Below are 22,303 nucleotides of genomic sequence, written 5' to 3' on the forward strand. Positions count from 1 at the left end.
TCTCAGGTAGAATTACAATAAACATTGTTATATAATGGATAAAACTCAGTCATCTGAACACAGGGAATGGTAATATGACACACAAGAGAAAGCAGTGTCACTGAGAAAGCAGGAAGATTAATTTGCAGTTGAGGCTGGAATTCATATATACAGAATCTTTCATTTCCTCTTGTCTTCATGAGGTTAACCAGACATCTTGTAGGTGCTTTCTAGGCTAAATGATACCTCTTAAAAATTTTATAAAAGCCATATACGAACATATTCTCATTGAAAACACATACATATATACATGTGCACTTACATAAATGAGAAAATATTGCATGTATTATTTTGTTACTAGCTTTTTTCATTAAGCAATATGTTTTGCAGAGAGTTCCATGTCAGTTGATTTCATATGTTTTACAGTACATTATTTTACACTGTGGTGGGTATTTGAGTGGTTTCTAGTTTTTCATGATTATAAACAAAGCTGAATTGAATGTCCTTGTTCATCCATCTTTGGGCATTTATACAAACGTTTGTATAGGACAGATTATGGGAAGTCCTGCCTTTTTCAATATTCAATTAAGTTATTAAAACCATAGTTTGGAATGAATTCAGTGCTTCATTTTTGGTTGTTAAGCAAGTAGAACATGACTCCTGCATTTGAATCTGGCACTTACAGACTTATCACAGGGCTAGTATCCACCACTGTGAGTGAATAGTGGTCACACTGGATATATGCCAGAGGCAGTCAGTGATCTGAAGTCTGCTCCAGAGGGTAACAAATGAACTATATGTCTAAATAGGTGTGAAAGAGGAGACTGGGTATTGTGGAGAAAACACAAACATCTATCGAGGGTTGAATTAGGAGATCTATAAAATCCTTTTGAACTTTAAAATGGTGATTATATGAAGACAATATCCATTGTTTCAAGGAAGGCAAGAAAGAGATCTTAAACTGGAAGTCCCTGAAAACTGTGCTCACTCAAGTTTTATCTGACCTGTCCAAGGCTTAAAAATCTTAATAAAAAAGTTGCTAAACATTAAAAATCCAGAAAATAACAGATATAGATATCAATACAAAGCTTTCTAAAAGTTTTAGAAAATCTGGTTGTGCTGGGCCTGCATTTTTTCCTCTTCAGTTTATTGGAATTTGGAATTATTGAGAAGGATCAGTGTTAACTCATTATATTTATTTATCTATTTGCCATGCCATACAGCTTGTGAAATCTCAGTTCCCCAATCAGCGATTGAACCCGGGCCATGGCAGTGAAAGTACTGAGTCCTAACCATCCTAACCACTGGACCACCAGGGAATTCGGTTGTTAACTCTTATTGAAATGTTTGGGAGAATTCAGCTGAAGCCACCTGGTGCTGGACTGTTGTTTGTTGGGAATTTTTAAATTACTGATTCAATTTCAAGACTGGCAACTGGTCTGTTTATATCTTCTATTTCTTCCTGATTTAGTCTTGGGAGATTGAACATTTCTAGGAATTTATTCATTTCTTCTAAGTTGTCCATTTTATTGGCGTAAATTGTTTGTAGTACTCTCTTAAGGATCTTTTGTATTTCTGTGGTGTCAGTTGTAACTCCTCCTCTTTCATTTTTTAAATTTGGGCCCTCTCTCTTTTTTTCTTGATGAATCTGGCTAAAGTTTTATCAATTTTGTTTATCTTTTCAAAGAACCAACTCTTAGTTTCACTGATCTTTTAAACTGTTTTTTTAGTCTCTATTTCATTTATTTCTGATCTGCTCTTTATCATTTCTTTCCTTCTATTATACTAACTTTGCGTTTTGTTTGTTCTTCTTTTTCTATTTCCTTTAGGTGTAAGGTTAGAGTGTTTATTTGAGATGTTTCTTGTTTCCTGAGGCCGACTTTTATCACTATAAACTTTCCTCTTAGAACTGTTGTTGCTGCATCACATAGATTTTGGATTGTTGTATTTTCTTTTTCATTTGTCTTCAGGTATTTTTTGATCTCCTCTTTGATTTCCTCAGTGACTCATTGATTGTGTAGTAGCATATTGTTTAACCTCTGTGTGTTTGTGGTTTTTGCAGTTTTTTTCTTGTAGTTGATTACTAATTTCATACTGGCGTAGTTGGAAAACATGCTTGATATTGTTTCAGTCTTCTTAAATTTCTTGAGACTTGTTTTGTGGCTTAACAAGTGATCTATCCCAGAGAATGTTTCATGTGTGCTTCAAAAGAATGTGTATTCTACTGCTTTTGGATCAGTGTTCTACATATATGTATTAACTCTGTATGGTTTAATGCGTCATTTCAGGCCAGTGATTCCTTACTGATTTTCTTTCTGGATGATCTGCCCGTTGATGTAAGTGAGGTGTTAAAGTCCACAACTGTTATTGTGTTGCTGTCAATTTTTCCCTTTATGTTTGTTAATATATGCTTTATGTGTTTATGTGCTCTTATCTTGGGTGCATATATATTTACAATTATTATATCTTCTTGTTGGACTTGTTGTCAAACCCAAGCTTATGTGCCCAATGCAGAGTGGGGCCAAACAAACAGAAGTGGGGTTTGAAGCAGAGGAAGTTTTATTTCAAGGGTCAAGCAAGGAAAACAGGTGGTTCATGCTCAAAAGACTTGTATTTCCAGATGGTTTTTGGGGGAGAGTTTTTAAAGGCAATATTTGGGGTGATGGCTGCATGATGTATGACTTTCTTCTGATTGATTGGTGGTGAGGTAACAGGGTGGTGTTCCTGGAATCTTGTGTTTAGCCTGAAGTTACCATCCTCCACCTCACTTCCCTAATTGGACAGTTTGAATCTGCCTTTTGGAACTCAGAGATGGTTTAGGAGGCTGAAACATTTTTCCTATAAACAGGAAATGGGGAAAACAAAGGATTTTGTAACCATGAGGGCCCCACAGGGTCCTGCTCTTTCAATCCCCCCTTTTCTTTGATACTCCTCAATCTTGAGGGTTAACAGGTGTGGGACTGTAAGCAGATAGGTTAGGGGGTCCCCAGAGAAAGAAAACCAGGAATGGCTTTCTTGACATAGAGAAGCCATTTTGGCCTAAGACATTTTGTGATCTAAGCCTGGCTGCAGTGCTTACCCTTGAACAGATCTCAGTATTTAATGATCTTAAGGGAAGTAAGGGAATGCAGAACAAAGGAAAAGCAGGCAAGAAACAATAGTTCAGCAATAAAACAGAGTCCTAGTTCCTCCTCAAAGGATATTCATGACAATCTGATCAGTCTTTCAGTACTGTAGGAACTAAGGCTCCCACTCAGGTGGAGTATGGAATCATGATGTTGACCCTCCTGACTTCAATCAACTAAAGCTTGGACTCTGTCTGCCTTTTCCCCAATTCTATGCTGAATTCTCCCCTACTCAAACCCCTTCATGAATATGCATGTACCCTTAGCTTAAAACTTCCCCAGTATTGCTGTTTGAGGAGACACTGCTTTGGGAAAGATCCCTGGTGTTTTCCTTACTTGCTGTAAGTAATAACAAGTCATTCCTTCTCCTGACCTTTGGCATGGTTGTGTCTTTTGGCTTGACACTTACCCCGAGGCAAATCCAGTTTTTGGGTAACAGGACAAGAAAGGGGATAAAGTTTTGAATAGGGAGGTTAATCATAAACTCAGTTTTAGGGGGAGTTGGTTTCAGTCCCCACTCCTGTTTCAACCTTCACTCAGTCTTTGAGGGAATGGGGTGCTGACTGTTCTGGCTACATCCTGCTGAAACAGGATGCAGTTCTGCCTCAATTTGTGGAATGGACACCAAGGAGTTGGAAATATTCATGAATTCCATGTCTTGGATCTGAGTCTTGTGATTAAGATCTCAGTCCCTTGGTCTGCCATTTTGTAGCTACAGAGCCAATTAGACATGGGAGGAGAGGTGACAACCTGAGCTTTAATAAACCTTGGAAAATAAATCTTATTCCCTGAGGGATTCAGGAAACTAACCCTGAAAACCATCTGGACTTGGCACTTTGAGGTAGACTTGTTGTAGCCAACAAAAATTTTCTCCTGAGAATTCATGTTTTCCTGGTCCATTTTTTCTGATCCATTAATCTGTGTATTCATTTGAAAAAATATATACTTATAATATTGTATCTTTATACTATATTTAAACACCTGCCAGAGCAATTTCCCTCCCAGATTTGTCTTCATCAAAATTTTCTAGACTGTTCTTTTGTATGAATTATTTCAGATTGATTTTGGAATTGTCACATTAATGAGCAATTTGTTGGGTTTACAAACATCTCAAAACTCCTTTCTTTGTATTTCAGCATGTTACTTGTTCCTGGTTTCCACTCCTGTCTTTCTAATTATTTCTTTTTAGTTTCCTTCTTTTACTTTGCCAACTAGGGCTGTCTTCTTATTTTCTTTTGATTCTACATCTTTTCCCTGGCTGATTTCACTCATGTCTTTGGCTTCAACAACTATTTTTACCCATGCTAATCTTTTTTTTTTTTTTTTGATTGGAGTATAGTTGCTTTACAATGTTGCATTAGTTTCTACTGTACAGCAAAGTGAATCAGCTCTATGTATACATATCCATGCTAATCTTAAGCCTCTTACTTTTGCCTTGTAGATCCATACTTCCAATTGCCTTTGGGACATTTTCACAAGCATTTCAAATTTAGCTCACCCTAGCTTATCATCACTGTTTTCTAATCCAGATCTGGTCCTTTGGGATTAATTTAGTTCAAGTGGAAGAGTTAATATCCCTTAGGTTCCCAATGGAAATTGTAATGTCATCTCTGACTGTAGCTTTCCATTTACTCAACACATATAGGTAGACACTAATTCCAACAGTTCCACTTTGAATTTAGCCTCTTATCTCCAATATCACCACCACTGCATCAGTTTAGGTTAGGGGATTACCATCTTTGGTTTGGACAACTGAACAGACTCCTGACTATGAGCCTTCCTACCAATATTTTCTTTGGTGAGGACATCCTCCATACTACTGCCAATGTTCTTTTCCTAAAAAATTCAGGTCATTGAAACCATAAAACTCTTAGAAGAAAACATAAGCAGTACTCTTTGACATTGGTCTTAGCAATATCTTTCTAGATATGTCTCTTCAGGCAAGGGAAACAAAAGCAAAAACAAACAAATGGGATTATATCAAGCTAAAAAGCTTCTGCACAGCAAAGGAAACCATTAATAAAGTGAAAAGACAACATACTGAATGGGAGAATATATTTGTAAATAACATATCTGATAAGGAGTTATATCTTTGTCATATATATAATATATAAAGAACCAATACAATTCAACAACAAACAAAGAATGCAATTAAAAAATGGGCAGAGTAATATTCCATTGTATATATGTGCCACATCTTCTGTATCCATTCATCTGTCAATGGACACTTAGGTCGCTTCTATGTTCTGGCTATTGTAAATAGAGCTGCAATGAACACTGTGGTACATGACTCTTTTTGAATTATGGTTTTCTCAGGGTATATGCCCAGTCATGGGATTGCTGGGTGTATGGTAGTTCTATTTTTAGTTTTTTAAGGAAGCTCCATATTATTCTCCATAGTGGCTGTATCAATTTACATTCCCACCAACAGTGCAAGAGGGTTCCCTTTTCTCTACACTCTCTCCAGCACTTATTGTTTGTAGATTTTTTGCTGATGGCCATTCTGACCGGTGTGAGATGATATCTCATTGTAGTTTTGATTTGCATTTCTCTAATGATTAATGATGTTGAGCATTCTTTCATGTGTTTGTTGGCAATCTGTATATCTTCTTTGGAGAAATGTCTGTTTAGGTCTTCTGCCCACTTTTGGATTGGGTTGTTTGTTTTTTTGATATTGAGCTGCATGAGCTGCTGGTAAATTTTGGAGGTTAATCCTTTGTCAGTTGCTTCATTTGCAAATATTTTCTCCCATTCTGAGGGTTGTCTTTTCGTCTTATTTATGGTTTCCTTTGCTGTGCAAAAGCATTTAAGTTTCAGAGTCTGTCATACAGAGTGAATTAAGTCAGAAAGAGAAAAACAAATACCGTATGCTAACACATATATATGGAATCTAAAAAAAAAAGGTCATTAGGAACCTAGGGGGAGGATGGGAATAAAGACGCAGACCTACTAGAGAATGGACTTGAGGACATGGGGAGGGGGAAGGGTAAGCTGGGACAAAGTGAGAGAGTGGCATGGACATATATACACTAACAAATGTAAAACCGATAGCTAGTGGGAAGCAGCTGCACAGCACAGGGAGATCAGCTCCGTGCTTTGTGACCACCTAGAGGGGTGGGATAGGAAGGGTGGGAGGGAGGGAGATGCAAGAGGGAAGAGATATGGGGATATATGTATATGTATAGCTGATTCACTTTGTTATAAAGCAGAAACTGACACACCATTGTAAACCAATTATACTCCAATAAAGATGTTTAAAATTAAATAAATAAATAATTAAATAATTAAATGGTAGACCTAAAAAAAGAAAAAATGGGCAGAGGAGCTGAAGAGGCATTTTTCCAAATAAGACATACAGATGGTCAACAGGCATGTGAAAAGATGTTCAAGATTACTAATTATTAGGGAAATGCAAGTCAAAAGCACAATGAGATATTCATGCTTGTTAGATTGGCTATTATCAAAAAGACAAGAAATAACAAGGGTTAGAGAAAAGGGAACAATCATACACTGTTGGTGGGAATGGAAATTGGTGCAGCCATTCTGAAAGACAGTATGTAGATTCCACAAAATATTAAGAACAGGACTATCATATGATCCAAGTATCCCACTTTTGGGTATTTATCCAAAGACTATAAAAAAGCACTAATTGAAAAGATATATCCACCCCTATATTCATTGCAGCATTATTTGCAGTAGCCAAGATATGGAAACAACTTAAGTGGCCATCAATGGATGGATGGATAAAGAAGATGTGGTATATATATATAATGTAATACTACTCAGCCATAAAAATATGAAATCTTGCTATTTGTGACAATACAGATTGACCTTGAAGCTGTTATGCTAAGTGAAATAAGTCAGACAGAGAAAGGCAAATACCATAGGATTTCACTCATATGTGAAATATAGCAAAATAAATGAACAAACCAAACAAAAAAGCCCCAACCATGTAGATACAGAGAACAGAGCAGTGGTTGTCAGAGGGGGAGGAATGCGGGGGGAGGACAAAATGGGTAAAAGGGATCAACTGTATGGTGATGCAAGGAAACTAAAGTTTTGGTGGTGGGCACGCTGTAGGGTATACAGAAGTAGAGATATAATGTACACATGAAAAAATAAATAAATTGAGGTTAATTTTGACCTCCTAATATCTCAAAAAATTCAGATCGTATCATCTGCCTTTTCCTCTATTGGCTCTCTGCAGTAGACATTATAGGGGAGGAAAATTAATTTTCCCTCTATCCTTCTGAGTTCCTGGCTAAGACCCTTGTAATAAAACACAGATTAACAAGAGAAAAAAACAGAAGTTTGTTAACATGTATACCTCATGTGTACATGGGAAATGCCCAGAGAAAAATGAGTAACTCCCCAAGGTGGGGTGGAATTCCAGTTCATATAGCATTTTCAACAAAGAATAATAAATTTGTGGAGAAAGGACAGGACAAAATAAAGCAGATTTATGCTTCCACGGGTGAAGGTAAACACTATTTAGTAAAGTTTGTTATGTAGATTCTTCTGGTGCCTTTTCCAGGCTGATAGGGTCTAAAGTTGTCTCCAGGTATTAACATTTGTTCTTCCTGGTAGAGAGAGGATGAGGGCTTTGTGAATTTATGTCCTGCTTTTAGGCAAATAGGAGGAGGTTTAGGTTTCTTGTGTCTGATTCTCAATTGGCTTCTTCTCAAGATAATCCTTATGCCATAGTGGCATATTTTGTGGTGGCATAATGTGCTACTCTTCAGTGTCATAAATTCTAAACTCCTTAGCACAAAATGTAAGACTGTATCTAATTTGGCCCTACCTTCCTGTTCATCCTTATTTTCTATCACTTGCCTTTTTATACCCTTTACTCCTATCACTTAACTTGAATTTGTTTTATTCATGGCTTCAATGATTCCATTCCTTCTTATTAGAATACTCTTTTCCATCTTCTCCTGCATATTATTCATAGTCCAGATCAAATGACACCTCCTTTGGGAAGCTTTTCTAGAGATGCCCAGGAAATATTTCTGTTTCCTACACTACTTCCTTCACATTGACTTTTTAATCTTGATCACATTTTTACTATGTAATATATATGTAAACACACACGTATAATATATTCTCATAATATTCATATATTCTTCAGAAATCTGATTAAATGCATTATGCCATATTTATACATACACATATACACACATGTATATATGTATACATATGAATTTATAGATACAAACATGTACACATGTATTATATAAACAAATACACACACATATATGTATATACATGTATATATGTAAAATGTACACAATGCATTTAATCATATTCCTGAAGAGTACTACCATATATGAAGAATATTACATGGGTGGTGATATAAATATGTCCTTTTTGTTCTCAATGCCCTCATGTACTATTTAGACAAAATGATAGGAACTAGTCAAATAGCTCTTGGAATGAACTCTGAAATAGGGAGCAAGAGGCTTAACTCCTTAGTTCTGCCCTCAATCCCCATGTTACCTCAAAGTTTATACATCCTCATTGTAAAATAGGGCAAGGTGATGATAATAGTTAGAGGCAATGCCATAAGATTAATGAAGTACTCTCAAACATGAAAGAGAATCAACATTAAAAAGTTCCTGTGATTGAAGCACTAAATATATTATCTCAATTTAGTTTATTACTTTATGCTAGAATTTTAGGGGTAAGGAGAACATTAAAAAATAGTTTGTTTTGTATCTGATGACACGAAACCAAGCAGTCTCTTAACTGTTAGCCTTTCTCCCTATCTGTTGTAAAAAATCAGTGATTATCATTGCTAATGAACTGATAAAAATGGTTTTGTTTTTTCAATTTGTTAATGAGCTTGCCTGCTATAGTCCTTACACTGGATTCAGTCACAAACATATCCACGTGCCTACATATACACATTTACATACACACAAACACAAATTTCACTGACAATCCAGCTAAGTACCCAGTCAGAAGAATAAAATGCCCTTGAGTTACCTTGTTCTCTAGACCTCTGTTGCTTCTCAGTGTTCCTTTGTTCTCACCTTATTTTGCATAACTGGTAAAGCTGTTGGGAAGATACATGCTTATGTCTATTTACTACACAGGACAAAGTACATAGAGGTTGTAAGTAGCATTCCATCAAATTTAGGTTGATGAAAATTAATCTTGTCCTTTTGATTGAATAAGATACCAACGACTCCAATTTCCCAACTAAATTTCCAGTTGGCTTAAATATTCTAAGTCTGAAGAGTCAACACTACAGTTAGCCACACTTCCACCAGAATCTTGGTGGGGGAAAACAACCCTCCAGTACTGGGTCTAGATGGGGAGGAGACTCTCACACCCTGAAACATGTTCCTGAAACATAGACACCTCCACTCAAAATATCACTTTTCTTGTTCTCCTCAAGTGTCTGTATAAGTTTCCACATCACTGTTTTTTCATATCGTGTAAATATCCAATTGTTCCAGTACCATTTGTTGAAAAGACTGCCTTGTAGCTATTGAATTACCTTAGATAAAGTGAACAAATTGCTTGAAATACATATACTGCCAAAGCTCTCTCAAGAAGAAACACATAACCTGAGTAACACTACATCTATTAAAGAACACAAATTTGTAGTTTAAAATTTTTCCTGCAAAGAACTTCAGGTTAAAGATGGCTTCATTAGTGAATTCTATCAAATATTTAAGAAAGCAGTAATTCCAATTATATACAACTCTGCCAGAAAATTAAAGAGGACAGAATACTCCCCAACCCATTCTATGAGGCCATCCTTACACTGTTACCAAAACCAGACAAAAATATTATAAAAATTAAAGACAGATTAATATTCCTCACAAATGTTACCAAATGTTAACAAATATAATTCTACTGCATAAAAAATGGATAATATATCATGATAAAGTGGGTTTTATTTCAGGAAAGCAAGATTGGTTTAATAGTCAGTGGAATTCACCATATTTATAAACTAAAAATTAAACATAAGATCATATCAATAGATGCAGAAAAAAGCAGCTGAAAAAAGACAACATCCATTCTGATGAAAATTGTCAGCAAACTAGGAATAGAAGGAATGTTATTCAACTTAATGAAGGGAATTTATGAAAAATCTAGAGCTAATATCATACTTAATGGTAAAAGACTGAACGCCTTAATCCTAAGATCAGGAAGGGATATCTGATCTCCCCATTTCTATCCAAAATACTGGAGTTTCTAGCCTGTGCAATAAGGCAAGAAAAAGAAATATAATACATTCAAATTTAATGGGAGAAGTAAACTATATTTTCAGACAACATGATTGTCTATATAGAAAATATGGAATCTACATAAAGTTCCTAGAACAAATAAGTGCACTTGTTAGCAAGAAACAATAAGAAATTAAACAAAATTAAACTACTATTTATAATATTCAAAAATATGTAATACTTAGGACAAATCTGACATAAGCTGGGTAAGACACTAAAAACTACAAAACACTGCTGAGAGAAAGGAGATCTAATCAAATGGAGAACTATACTGTGTCATGGGTTAGAAGACTCAACATTGTTGTGATGTAAATTCTCCCCATGACAAAACACACGTTAAAAAGTTGATTAAACTTTGTTCAGCCAGCAAATCTGTGCTCACTCCCGTTTATCGCCCCATCTTTACCCTTATCTTGAGTATCTCCAAACTTGCCAATTTAGATTCTTATCTAAAGAGAGATGCTATTATCCATTTTATTTAGACTTTAGTCAAATGGGCTAGGATTCATTTTAAGTCTGCAGGAAGGGAAAGAGCAGCTATGAAATTTAATATCTGTATATGCATATTTGCAATTGAACTTCTGGGCTGAACTCTGAAACCCAAAGAACTTTCCCATTAATAAAATGCAAGTAAAACAGCCAGAAGAAGCACTGGGAATAAAAGTGTTTTAAGCAAATTGTAAAACGGTTGGGGTCTCTTAGATTCACTGACAGCTCTTGTTCTGGTTGGCTTTACTGTCCTGTCTCATTGGGTCAGGATGGCATTTCTGGCTCCATCCCACTTTCCTGGTCCCATCAGTCGAAGCTGGTATGGGCTACAAGGATGAAAGTGCACCTCCAGGGCCAGCTGGGAATCAGTCAGGAAGAGCCATGGTATGTTAGGCTTGGCCCTTATGAAGGAGCCCAACTCATCCATGTATGTGATGTAATCTGTCTGCAAAGTCTGTCTCTGGCCAAACCTGGGGAGAGAAAAGAACACATTGGAATGAGTGCCACAGTTGTAAACAGAAGCACAAATTTCTTACTTTTTACTCTCAGAAAAGTAACATTTTAGTCAGCACCTCCAGTAATACCCCCACTCCTCCCTTTTTCCACAACATAGAATTTATCATTTGTTCTTTGACTGTAAGTGAGCTGTTTTTTTCCCTCTCCTTCCTAACCTCTATTCAAGTGTGATGTCATTTTGGGCTTTTGTCTCTAGCCATGAAACCTGGAGTGAACTGACCCTAGGGTCTCAAGGTGACTGATTAACTTAGTTTACTCTTTGATACATGATTATTCTTTATATGACATTGCTTAGGATCTCCCCTAATGTTAGATTTTTATATCAGTGTGTTTAAAATTGGGTTTATGTATAGTTTTAGTATTGTTGCAATTTACTAATATAAATTGTTTCATACGTTTAGTTGGAGTGTGATCTCATTTGCTTTTAGAAACCCTTATTTAAGCAATAAGATTGACATTGAGGCTGCTCTTTTTCCTCCTCATTATTCCTGTTGGCCTCTAACATAAAGGGTAATAAGTAGAAAATACAAGGGCAGGTGAACTCAATTTAATTCTTCATTTGGTTTTCTTGTTACATCACTGCCACTGCTCAGTTTCCAGCTAGCTAGTTTGCTGACAGAACCATGGCTGGTGGGAAAGGAGCTGTTGGGGAAAGAGTCAGAGTCATTTCTCATCCTCAGCACTATTGGCATTTTGAGATGGATAATTCTTTGTTTAGGTGGACTGTTCTCTGCACTGTAGGATATTTAGCAGCATCCCTGGTTTCGACCCAGTAGATGCTAGTAGCATGCCCTCTTCACTTGCAATGACCAAAAATGTTTCCAGATTTTGCCAGATATCCCCTGGGGGACAAAATCACCCATCTGAGAACCTGTGCTCTAGAGTTACACAGGAGAAGTGCAATGACAATTATTTTCCCATCGAATACTGCTTGATTATAGCAAGTGTTTAAAAAATGTGAACTTTGACTAGTGACAAGATTGTAGAATCTATTAATGTTTTCCTACACATATAGGCAAATTTTAGGATTTGTTTATTAGCAAGTACCATCTCTTACCATTTGAGTTTCCTCCCCATTTTCTCATCAATATCATCCATCATTTCATTTGTAGTTGGCAGGGTGCATGAGTCTAAAAAAGAAATGAAGACAGAAATATTGAGAAAGCCAAAAAAAATCAGAAATATGTAATTATACATGATTAATTTCATTCAGTGTTTATGAACTATGTCCCTAAAAGATTTTGTATCAAGAGGAGCTATCTTTAGTATGTTTAGCAGAATAACAATTCACAGAAACAAAGATCTGAGAAGCCAATGAACCTGCTCTGGGAATGGCAAAGCTGGCCTACAATGAAATAGTGACAGTGGAAAAGTTTTTAGCTTCAAGTCACCCTATCTTACATTTCTGATGACATTATGGAGGGTCAATCCTCAACATGCCTCATGCATGTAATACCTTACCAGTTTCATCATTTCTTTCTGCATCCTCTTACTAAGAATTCTCTCAAGAAATAATCTGGTAAAATAATTCAATCTAAGGTCTATGGCAATTAAAATGGGACAATGAAAGGAAACCTGGGTTTTCCAGCATCAGCCTGCAGCCAAGGAAGATGTTTTAAGGGGCAGCAGAAAATTTTTATTTTTTTAATAAATTTCACTATATTAGTGGAGGCCTCTTTTAATTGCTAACTGTAGCTCATTTGCCTTTGTAATAATGGCAGGAGAAGTTATGGCATTCCCATGAATACTTCCCAGTCATTATTAGCATCTCACCTCAGCCTGCTGGTACCCTGTGGTCAGATACTTGCTGTGCCCCTGCTAGAAAGTAAGGGACCAGAATTTTGGTCATTTTGTTTGATGTTGTATCTTAAGTGCCAAGACAGAGCCTGGCACATAGCAGGTGCTCAGTAAATATTTGCTGGATGAATAAATGATGCCCATTGTTTTATGTAAATTTCTTGGGTTTATGAACTATGTCTGATTTTTCCATAAAACCTCAGATGCTTGGCACTGTTTTGCTTTTCAAGAGAAAAAGACAATAGAATCATTTTATAAGTGAGCACCCTTACAAAAGATTTCATAATGGGTTTTTTATTTTTTATTTATTTATTTATTTTTTAACATCTTTATTGGGGTATAATTGCTTTACAATGGTGTGTTAGTTTCTGCTCTACAACAAAGCATAATGGGTTTTTAAAAATAACAGTCTTTCATGGTACATTTGAAATAGAAGCTTACTTATCCACAACATTTTAAGAAAACATACACATATACTCTATGATTTTAACTTTTTCTTCATTACTTGTAGTCTAAGTTTTTATAGATGGTATGTTAGGTAAGGTACACCTATATTGGCCAAGATTCTCAAACCGTTGAGTAAAAGGACACTTTCGATAATAGTGGTGATCAATATGATTGAAGTAAATTAAATTGATATTTGAGATATTGCCTTTCTCTCATATCCTTGATTTGCCCACACAAACATACTTGTAGTCCCTGAAGCCCATGGGGTCCAGGGGGAGGAAGGGGGAGAAGATTATCAACAGAGTAGGAGTGGCCCAACACTGTTATTCTGACACAGTTGACACCAGTAATGCCTCCAGCATGTCCTGACACCCACCGGGGTCCTTTCAACCTTTCCAATGTACCTTGACATTGCAGTGATCCACTGCTGTCCTTCTCTTGCCTTTATAGCCTTGCAAAGTCCTACCAATTCCCCTATGAGAAGTCTAAGCTCTTTAACACAGGTTATAAGGCCCTCCATGTTCTGGTTCCTTCCTCTATTTCTTGCTGCTGCCTGCCTCTGCTTTATATTTCCTTACACCAAAATGTTTCTGGTTCCTCACACACTCCATGCTGTACTTTACCTTTATATCTTTCCTCATGCTGTTCCATTTTTGTGGAATAACTCACTACCCAACTCCCCTCACCAGAACACTGTAGAACTTTCCCTATTGCAGCATTCCCCCCACCTTATTTTAAGCTCTGTGAGGTCAAGCATCATGTCTATCTTATTCCCTTTATATCCCTAGCACGTAGCACAGTGCTTGGTGTATAGTATGTGCTCAGTAAATATTTGTTGACTAAATGAATGAAAGACAGAATGGCCCACTTACTTGCAAACACTTTAACTGCAGTGGGTCTGCAGGTCAGCTGTGGGGATGGCAGCCCAAGGGACCGGGCAAGGTCAATCATAGCCAAGGTTGGCTTCTCCATCAGCAAGGGGAAGATGCCTTTAAACAAGGTGACCTCATTGTTTCTGCTTTTGATGATGGAGTCATCAAGGAAGGGGTAGGCATACCCATAACCTGTTGCAAAGGTGACAACGTCAATGGCCTCAAACATTGTCCCATCCTCAAACATGGCTGAGGTCTCTGTGAACTTCACACTGGGCTTGATGGACACAGTGCCACATAGCATGTGGGATGGTGGTTCGTCATTGAACACAGGCTCTTTCCTCAGGGTGCTATGGAGAAACAAGAGAAAAAGGCCCTTGCTCTAAAGTACCTCATTTCCAAAAAATATTTGCAACAGTCCATAGCACTGAACAAATTTCAGGGTAAGCAGTTAATCGTCAGCATGAAGACAACTAAACTTTCTTCTTTTGGGAAAGTCCTTTCCTGTTGCTAGTAACAATCCTTAGGAATATCTGTCTGACATACAGATGGCGAACAAGCACATGAAAAGATGTTCAGCATTGCTAATTATTAGAGAAATGCAAATCAAAACTACAATGAGGTACCCCCTCATATCAGTCAGAATGGCCATCATCAAAAAGTCTACAAATAATAATTTGGGACTAACAGATACACATTACTATATATAAAACAGATAAACAATAAAGGCCTACTGTGTAGCACAGGGAACTATATTCAGTATTTTGTAATAACCTATAATGTAAAAGAATCTGAAAAAGAATATGTATATATTTAACTGAATCACTTTGCTATATACCTGAAACATTGTAAATCAACTATACTTCAATAAAAAATTCTATAAATAATAAATGCTGGAGAGGGTGTGGAGAAAAGGGAATCCTTCTATACTGTTGCTGGGAGTATAAATTGGTACAGCCACTCTGGAAAACAGTATGGAGTTTCCTTAAAAAACTAAAAACAGAGTTACCATATGATCCAGCAATCCCACTCCTGGGCATATATCCAGAAAAGATGAAAATGCTAATTTGAAAAGATACATGCACCCCAATGTTCATTGTAGTGCTATTTACAATAGCCAAGACATGGACACAGTCTAAATGTCCATCGACAGATGAATGGATAAAGAAGGTTTGGTATGTATATACAACGGAATATTAGCCATAAAAAGAAACGAAATTGAGTTATTTGTAGTGACGTGGATGGACCTAGAGTCTGTCATAGAGAGCGAAGTAAGTCAGAAAGAGGAGAACAAATACGGTATGCTAATGCACATATATGGAATCTAAAAAAAAAAAAAAAAAGGTTCTTAAGAACCTAGGGGCAGGACAGGAATACAGTCGCAGATGTAGAGAATAGACTTGAGGACACAGGGAGGGGGAAGGGTAAGCTGGGATGAAGTGAAAGAGTGACATGGACAAATGTACAATAGATAGCTAGTGGGAAGCAGCTGCATAGCACAGGGAGATCAGCTTGGTGCTTTGTGACCACCTAGAGGGGTGGGACAGAGGGGATATGGGGATATATGTATACGTATAGCTGATTCACTTTGTGATACAGCAGAAACTAACACACCACTGTAAAGCAATTATACTCCAATAAAGATGCTAAAAAGAACCCAAAAACCTCTGTGTAACTGAAAAGTGGTTTCTTTTGAGGAGCAGTTGAAGGCTAACTTCAAAATAAACATTTCCTCTCTGTTTCAAGAACAGGATAAAAATTCACACAATGTGCTGCCTTGAAAGTACATCTGAAAGCTGGCAGCCTCTCTTTCCCCATATTCTGAAGGAACTTTCATGAAATGAAGGAAAAGTACGGAATGTTATATTGCTCCTGGATTCAAGACATCTATTTCCCTCCAGCCCAACAACCCCAAATGAAAGGATTGTGTCTCTGATGGGCTGCCTCAGGCCTCACTGTTTCCTCTTACATGACAAAAGCGTCCTCTACTCATGGTTGCTGTATTTCTCATAATGGTGAAGCTCAAGAGATTTAAAATTTTTTAAAACCTCACTTGGAAATTTCTGCTAAGGTCAGAAAAAGGGTGAAGGCTCACGCTTGGAAGGTTCTCATGTTTGAGTCTGTACCGTTCATGCGTAGCTGGTAACTTTTGTTGATGGTTGTGAGAAGGAGCTTTCTCAGCTGCCCACTGAAAGGAGGGCTGAGCTGTGGGTTGCGGACTGGTTAAAAAACATGTAAGATTCTGCTCCGGGAAACAAAGGTGATAAGACCTCACGTTATTTCCATCGTTAATGAATCCCTGCTCTTTCGTTCCTGGACTCCAGCCAATTGTAACATGAGGAGAGTAGAGTACGTGCCCTACAGCTCCTTGGAATTTTCCCTAAAAGGATGTTCTCCAAACAAAGGAAAACAGAAGTATTATATAACAACAGACAATTGCTCCAGAGAGCTCACATTTTCATTATTTCAATATGTGGGTGGTTTGAGCCAGTAAGGAGGAAATTAAGCTCAGACTCTGCCTCTGGATGAGAGAGCTTGTCCTAGACCTAGATGCCAAGCAGCTCTGGGGCACATTATCACTGTCTGTCTTGGGTTATAACTGTGTCCATCTCCCATCATCCCCACTAGAACATAAGGCACTTGAGGGCAAGGTCAGAGGCTAATTCAAGACTATTGTACATGCATTTTAGCAGTCTGCCTCGGTGGTCTTTGATATTCCATCTCTGCTTATCAAGTCCTATTTTTGCTTGTCTAGATATACCCTCAATGTCCAGCTTAAAAGCTGTCTCCCTTCTCATGTCTTTGCTTATCTTCCCTCCCACCAATTGGAAGTCATTCCACCAAGCTCTAATTGTCTTTACTGCCCTAATCATTTATATTATGATTATTCTAATACTTCTTTTCTCTCTGCTTTTAGAATACTGTCTGCCTGCTGTACTTCTTATATGCAGCTATGCCTAACATAGTACCCTATGCATAATGAACTCAAATATTTATTTTCTGAATGAATAAATGAATGAATGAGTGAAACAAAAGTTCAGATAGTTCTGGTTCTATTATTTTCCCCTTTGCAATCAAAGTGATACTGACCTATTGTACATGGCTTGTTGAGCAACCTCTTGTTACAGCAACAATAAAATCTTTAGAGGTCATGAGGTCCTATATTGGAGTACATTAAACCTAAGACATGCTCACATTCAGCGTGCTAATATTTAAACTCCATTTGGTTTTCATTTTACAGAAAAAGCACACTGTGAAGAGTTCAGAATTATCAGGTTTCTCTCTTCTGGATTACCTTCTGCCTAACAGGACTTGCAAGATGAAAGCTTATGTAACACATTTTTCAAAAATTCCTCTCTGATCATGCAGCGTACCAAACAACTTTTCTTAGAAAATAAGGAAGGGATGGGGTGTATGGAGAGGGCTAAAGTTTAGAATATTTGTATATGTTTACATCCCCACAGGGCTTTTGAGTATAATTCTGCTTATGCACAGTGACTTTATGGAAAAGAGACATTCCCCTCTTGTGGATAACCCAGAGTCTGACTTTGCATCTTATTGATCTATCATCTAATGCTTCTTCAAATAAATGTTCTGATCTGGCTGCACTGGTTGACTCACAGATTCCTGGATACACCATGTTCATTGCCTTCTTCTGTGGATTGCTGGTCACCCCTATCTAGAAGGGGGACCAGCAACCCCTTTTTCCCACCTGATACTGGCACACTGTTGTGTTCTGCACTGTTGAGAATGCCACTCTCTGGAGTTGTGTCACATAATGGTTCTCTACTTTTCTTGTCTGAGAACATCTTTCAAGTCTCAGCTAAGTGCTATCCCTGTAGGAAGTTTCTTTTGACTTGCTAATATTCTAGTAGTCCAGCCTCATCTAAATCTCAAGGCACTTGTTTATTTAGTTCACAGTCACCAAGGGCTGTCTTGTTGTAAAGTTCTATAATCTTTTTTTTTTTGGGGGGGGGGTCATAAAATTAAATTTTTATTTTTTTAGTTTTTTTTCGTTGTGGTTTCTGTATTTTAGATGAATATATTCTTACTTGAACATTTTTTGAAATACAGCATTCTTAAATATGGTACATAAGTTTATAGGTTGATACATTTTTCACAAATGAAACATGTCTATGTAATCAGCACCGAAATCAATGAACAAAGCATTACTAGTTCTCCTGCCCCTATTTCTGTGCCATTCCCTTTCAAGGATAACAACCATTATGGCTACTAAGAGCATAGATCAACTTCAATTTTGTACTTTGTTAGAGGTGAAATCTTAAAATATCTACTTTTTAATGTTTGACTTCTTTTGTTTGAACTGTTAGGACCAGATATGTTTTAGAATTTGTAGATATTTTGGGTTTTTTCTCCATAATAGTCCTAGTGAGATCTGGTGCAATTCAATCATGTTTCTTGACCATATGACTTCAGGACAGGTTTTGCTACTAAATGAGTTTTTGATTATTTTCTGTCAAGGATTGTGGACCTATATTAAGACTTGCTACACCAAATGAAGTAGAAATCATTTATGTATAGTGATTATGTCACATATTTGTCATCCCAGGACTTAGTACAAAACTCTGTCAAAATAGATGCTCAGGCAGCATTTAATTGTTGCTAATAAGATAATGAACAACGATTTCTTGATTTAGGTCGTATCTCCCTGAGCAATTGTGAATTAAAAAATTGAATTAATAAAAAATAACTCTTGATTATTCTAATGGAAAATACAAATTAATGATCTATATCTCATGTAATATTTTCAGAGTTTTATGACCCCCAGAGCAACCTGTTGTTGCAGGTTGGGCAGTGACAGATATGAGGACAGACTATGGTTACAATATAAATCATGCGGATATAATGTCTTCAAGCCAAATAGGTATCATCTACATCCAGTCCTAACTGCTGGGAACTTCAGGACAGAAAAGCTGGAAGTTTCCCCAAACCTGGCTTTTGAAATGTAAAAATTGTGTTTATAATGAATATTTCCTGATTATATTATTTCTCCAGCAATGAGCCTGAATGGCAGAGATAATCATTTTTCTCTCTGGATTTGGCCTGACAGAGTATTTACTAACCACACACACCACACGTACAATCATCATTTATAATAACATAATGTGTACCCAATAGACATGAGTTAATTACAAAATCATATCCTATTGGAATTGGGAGGCAGATTAGAGGTAACTTAATTTCCATCTTCTGCATTTGACTAATGAGCATTTGAAGTCCAGAAAGGAAAAAGTGACTTTCCTGAAATCTATTTTCTTAAAAATTCTGAGTTGAGACTTCTGACCGCAGTCTAGGTTTTTCTTTTTTACATCCCCCCGCCCCCAACCAGCACGCCTACGTTCTCAGGATTTAAGAGCAATAGGAATAGAATCTTTCAGTTACATGGGGAGGCAATGGTATGGTTTTTCTGTTAATTACTGACCCCTTCACCCCCTTTACTGCCTAGAGATTTGGGCTGTGCCACATAGGTGACAATGTTTAATGAGTTGGAGAAGTCCTCTCCAGGATAAGCCTTGCTGGTGTGAAACAGTTTTAAGTGATAGGACTTTAGTAGGATGGGAGAGATAAGATTTTATTTTCCAGATCTGAAAATGAGGTAGGTCATTTGTGACCTACCTCCCAAGTCTGAATTGGAACTGATCAAGATTGATTTGCAGTGTAACCCATCTACCTTCTATTTTTTTCTTCTCTTTAAAAAAAATTTTTACTTTATACTGTAGTACAGTTGATTAGCAATGTTGTGTTAGTTTCAGGTGTACAGCAAAGTGATTCAGTTATACATATACAACTATTTCTTCTTTTTCAAATTCTTTTTCCAGTTAGGTCAATACAGAATATTGAGCAGAGTTCCCTATGCTGTACAGTAGGTCCCATCTACCTTCTATGTCCTACTCACCAAGAATTGCCACAGGCCTCCAACATCATTGCTCCTTTGAAAGCAGGTGGGCTCCAGCTTCTCTTCCAGACAACACCATATGGAGGCCAAGCCACTGACACCAGCTGCGACGATGGCCACTCTCTTCACCATGGTCACCTGCAGGAGGATCTAGAGGAGCTTTTTCAGAAGAGTTTCCCTGGATGTTTAAAATTTTTGAGTAGAAATAACCAGGCTAGGCGTATATGTCAGGATCCTCACCTTAACACAAGAAGACATAGATGCATGTTAAGAGTTTATGCTCATTATGTTTACCACTTTTGCTCTAGTAAGACACTAAATCTGGTTTCTTCTGATTATTCAAAGTGCCAAAAATAGCAGAGCCAGTGAACCCCAGAGCAGGAAGGACCTTGGAAATCATCAATCTAATCCTCTTAATTGCAAGTGAAACAATTGTCACTCCAAGAAGTTTAGAAATTACTTCTTCAGGGTCTCAGAGCTAACAAGTAAAAGAGTTGGGACAAGAACTCAAGCCTTACATAAAATCCACTGTACCAAATCACCCCTACTTATTTTGAATGTTTGGCTTTAAGGGGACTTACTCTTAAACAACCACCTTCTTTCCCCAGAGAACTTGCAGTTCTCAGAACGTAGAAGAGAATGGCTTTTAACAACGTCTTTTGATGTAAACATTGGGAAAGGGGGAGAAGTTATTTTTCTTAAAGTAAAATGTTTTTTTCCTTGTATTTTTCATGATGTAGATAGAGCCCTGGTACAACCTGGAAGAGAAGGGCTAAGTGTGGTAGGGATAGGAGAATAGGGAGGGGGAGTGGGGAACAGAGGAAGAAAGGAACGGGGTAAGGGAAACAATGAGATCACTGGTCCTGGTTCCAAAAATTAAAACAATAACTGATATGGTCAGTAAAGCTGTAAAGTGAAGCCCCTGGGAGATCAGAGGAACAATGGTTCTTCTATTTCTTTTTGCTTTGGAAGTATAGACTATATAAACAAAGGCTATGCACCTGGACTATAATGAAAGGTTTTGTTGTGCCAACAGTGAAAAAAAACAGCGTAATTTTCTGGAAATTTAGGAGGGACTGATTTGAGGAGGTGAGCTAACTCTTGGAGATGATACGTTTGTAAAAGTAGTGAACTCAAAGGGCAGAATTGCAAAGTCACTTAATCTTGTCTCTGGCTCTCATTTCTGTACCCACCTTTCCTGCTTCTGTAGACCTTCTTCTTCCTGTTTTTCCCTCCCTCCCTTCCTTCCACTTCTCTGAGTACCTACCATAAATTATGCCTTATAGCAGTCTGTTGCGGGTTCAAAGATGAAAAAGCACAGTATTTCCATCTAGAAACATGCAGTCTAATGGAGAGACATGATCAAAATCACAATGTAAGTGTAATTCACTGGAGTGCTGGCACTCAGGCCAGAACATCTAGGTCCACCCGGGAGAAGAATGAGAGAGACTTCAAGAGGAAGTAAGAAGAGAGCTGAGTCTTGAAGGAAGAATAGATGCTTGCTGGGTAGACTATGGGCAAGGAACATACAACAGCCACAGAGAAAAATATATGCAAATAAACAAAAAAGTAAGAGAACATGGTAGAGTGAGCTGCAATTAGCTCAGTGTTGCTGAACCATAAGGTGTTGGGAATAGCAGATGAATTAAACAGGCAGGGCCCAGATTATGAAGGGTATTGAAGTGCCACACTCAAGCGTTTGGATACCTACCATCCTCTAGGTTATGGTGATCCATTCAAGAATTTTGAACAAGGAAGTGATAAGATCAGAAAAGATCTGATTCACATGGAAACTAGAATAAACAGTGACTACAATCAAGTAGTCAGGAGGTTATTTCAATAGTCTAGGCAGAGATATGGAGGACCTAAATTAGACCAATGTCAGGGGAAAGGAGCATAGAGACTGGACATACGAAATATTTA

At 37.3% G+C, this 22,303-nt stretch overlaps 1 protein-coding gene across 1 annotated transcript in view; it reads right to left on the reverse strand.

The window, feature by feature from the left end:
- The window catches only part of FMO2 (flavin containing dimethylaniline monoxygenase 2), a 58,740-nt gene extending 38,222 nt beyond the window's left edge, over positions 1 to 20,518 (reverse strand). Inside the window, 1 exon segment of the mRNA XM_029229676.1 lies at positions 20,381 to 20,518. Coding sequence (XP_029085509.1) covers positions 20,381 to 20,512 — 132 coding nt within the window. The 5' untranslated portion in view covers positions 20,513 to 20,518.
- Positions 20,519 to 22,303: the final 1,785 nt, after the last annotated feature.

The sequence above is a fragment of the Monodon monoceros genome, unplaced genomic scaffold (genome assembly GCF_005190385.1).
Source record: "Monodon monoceros isolate NGI ecotype Baffin Bay Population unplaced genomic scaffold, NGI_Narwhal_1 Super_Scaffold_18, whole genome shotgun sequence".
NCBI classification, from domain to species: Eukaryota; Metazoa; Chordata; class Mammalia; order Artiodactyla; family Monodontidae; genus Monodon; species Monodon monoceros.